This window comes from Grammomys surdaster, unplaced genomic scaffold (genome assembly GCF_004785775.1).
Source record: "Grammomys surdaster isolate TR1022 unplaced genomic scaffold, NIH_TR_1.0 103, whole genome shotgun sequence".
NCBI classification, from domain to species: Eukaryota; Metazoa; Chordata; class Mammalia; order Rodentia; family Muridae; genus Grammomys; species Grammomys surdaster.
In genome coordinates, this window is record NW_021604582.1 from 1 (window position 1) to 2978 (window position 2978).

The window sequence follows — 2978 nt, forward strand, 5'->3', positions numbered from 1 at the left end:
TATTTGGTGCTTGGTCTGGCTTCTTCCCAGGCAGCCGGCATGTTCCCGCTGTTCTCACTCTGACCTCAGCTCTGGCTAGCTAGAAGTACCAGCCTTAGCACCCATGAGATGCCAGCATGGTAGCTATCTCTGCCAATCCACCACGCTGGTCCCACAAAGCTCGGACGACCCCAGATAATATCTGACAAACTACTGGAACCAAGTGAATGAAGACTCTTAATGCTTAAAGATTATCCAATGGATTTATATATTTGGAAATGTTCAATTAACAAGATGCCCACATAATTAGAATAGTTGCCCAGTATCTAACCTTTTGATAGAAATTGGTACCCAGGACTGCCCTTGACCCATCCATCCTCCTCCATAGTTGCTAGCCTCTCCCCTTTTCTCCTTACCTTCCTCCTCCTTTCCACTGTTCGCTCCTCCCACATTAGCTCCTCCACAATTACCAAACATTATTGCAAATATAATGTAGCAGTAGCAGGAAAATATCCTGGTACAAACAATTGAACTTAAGAATTTTTGTGTTACTGCTCTGGAAAACACATAAAAAGGCAAGTTTGACCTTCAAAGCAGGATTGTCCTAAATACTTCAAACCAGTGCTGTAGAATTCACTTGAACTTTATGACAATGTTCTTGATTCTGATTTTTTTTTAATCTACAGCTTACTTTTGGGCCTTTTGATAGACTTCTGAGTGAACAAAGACGGTTTTCTTCTCTGTACCAGGTGGCCCCCAAAGACACATTTCTGACACATGGCATTATATCTTTGATGCTTCATTTCCACTGGATCTGGGTGGGGCTATTCATCATAGATGATGACAAAGGTGCCCAGATTCTGTCAGATTTGAAAAGTGAGATGGATAAAAATGAAATCTGCACAGCATTTGTAGAAATGATTCCAGTCACCAAGGGTTCATTTTTTACCCAAACCTGGAAAAATCAGGTGCAGATCCTGGAATTATCATCAAGTGTGATTATTATTTATGGGGATTCTGATTCTCTATTAAGCTTAATAGTAAATATTAAGCAGAAGTTACTCACATGGAAAGTATGGGTACTGACCTCACAATGGGATGTTTCTAAATTTGATGATTATTTCATGATAGACTCATTGCATGGGGCTCTTATTTTTTCACACCATCGTGAGGAGATTCCTAATTTTACACATTTTATGCAGAAATACAACCCTTCCAAATACCCAGAAGACACTTATCTTCATGTATTGTGGCACTTATTCTTCAATTGCTCATTTGTTAAGAAAGATTGTAAGATTGTGCACAACTGTTTGCCTAATGCCTCCTTGGGTTTCTTGCCTGGAAACATATTTGACATGGCCATGAGTGAAGAGAGTTACAATGTGTACAATGCTGTGTATGCTGTGGCCCACAGTCTTCATGAGATGCTTATCAATGAAGTACAACTTCAAACTCATGAAAAAGTAATAAAGATAATATTCCTCCCTTGGAAGGTAATGTCACTTCAGTGGTATTGTGGTATCAGCAACATAACACTTGAAGACATTATAAATTCACTGAAACTAGGCAGTACATACTTTTGAATATTTTGTCAACAATCTGCAAGAGAGACTGTGAAGTGTATGAGTGTGTTTGTGTGTGTGTATCATATACATATATATATATATATATATATATATATATATACTCTTATATACACATAATTTTCAATATGAAAGGTCCATTTTCTGCAGGGATTTCACACAACTAGAAAAGTCATAGACAGGGACTTATCACAACGAATATGAACACATCTAAAATGCTTACATTATGTAAATTATCGCTCATAAAATCATTAATTTTGCAGTGTGAAATTCTAAATGTTTTTAAAGTGTAATTGGGCATGACTATATTTTCAAAAGCGCTGAGAGTTTTCTCCATGCACAGTCATGATTTAGGGGTTCTTGGTTCTAAGTATTTTAATGAAACTGCTTGGAACATTTTAGAAGATAATGATACTTTCAGTATCAAGTAGTAGATATAATTTATACCTATATTAAAGATACTTTTTACATCAGGGATTAATATCAAATACAGATATTTCCTGATTTTGCTTGGCTTTCTCTTCTTTGGAGTTTATGTAATATAAATGCATCCAACTCTCTTAGCTTCACCCCTTTCTAAGGAAAACAAAACTCATCAACCAGGACGGAGTGAATGTGGTTCTGGATTGGAAAAGGAAATCACATGTAGAGTATGACATTCTCAACTTTTGGAATTTCCCAAAAGGTCTTGGGCTAAATGTGAAAGTAGGAACATTTTCTCCAAATGCTCCAAAGGACCAGAAATTGTCCATATCTTCTAACACGATACAGTGGGCCACAGGATCGACAGAGGTAGGTTGCATCTTACTTCTGTGTTCTGAGCAGTATGTAAATCTCCAAATCATGTTTCTAAGGGTCATAATTCTTCATTGCTCATACGGGGACCACTCATAGGCAAGTAATGACCACCAATATAGACAATTATCTTAACATCTGACTTTTCAAAATGAACTATCACAGATCATCTGAAAGAAAGTTTCTGTGGATCCTGTTCTTTTTCTTCTAGTCTCAGTGTGGGAGAATTTTTCTAGGCTCACAGTTTGAGAGTACAATCTATCACTGCAGAAAGCCATGTTCTTAGGTAGTGGAGGCAGTGGTTCACATTGCGTTCACAGTCAAGGTTCAGAGACTGCTTAGTGCTGCTGTCAATATCCTTTCCTGCTTTTCATTTTTCAGGCACCATGGCCAATAAATCAGAGCCACCCACTATTAGAGATGGCCTTTTTACCTCAAGTAAACTAACCTAAGAAATATTTCACAATAATTCTCATAGATTCATTTCCACAGGGATTCTAAAACCCATCACACTGACATGATGAATATTGACCATGGAAAAAAATGATTTGTGTTTGTAACCAAGAGTAAAGAGGTAGTAGATTTGTAGTCAAACCAAGCATGATACCAAGAACATAACTT

At 37.3% G+C, this 2978-nt stretch overlaps 1 protein-coding gene across 1 annotated transcript; it reads left to right on the forward strand.

Moving 5' to 3' along the window:
* Positions 1 to 647: 647 nt before the first annotated feature.
* LOC114639807 (vomeronasal type-2 receptor 116-like) lies at positions 648 to 2354 on the forward strand (the record flags this gene model as incomplete). Its single annotated transcript, XM_028788580.1, has 2 exons — positions 648 to 1472; positions 2127 to 2354. Coding segments are annotated over 2 exons (1053 nt in total), but the record flags the coding sequence as incomplete, so codon positions are not given.
* Between the last annotated feature and the right edge of the window lie 624 nt (positions 2355 to 2978).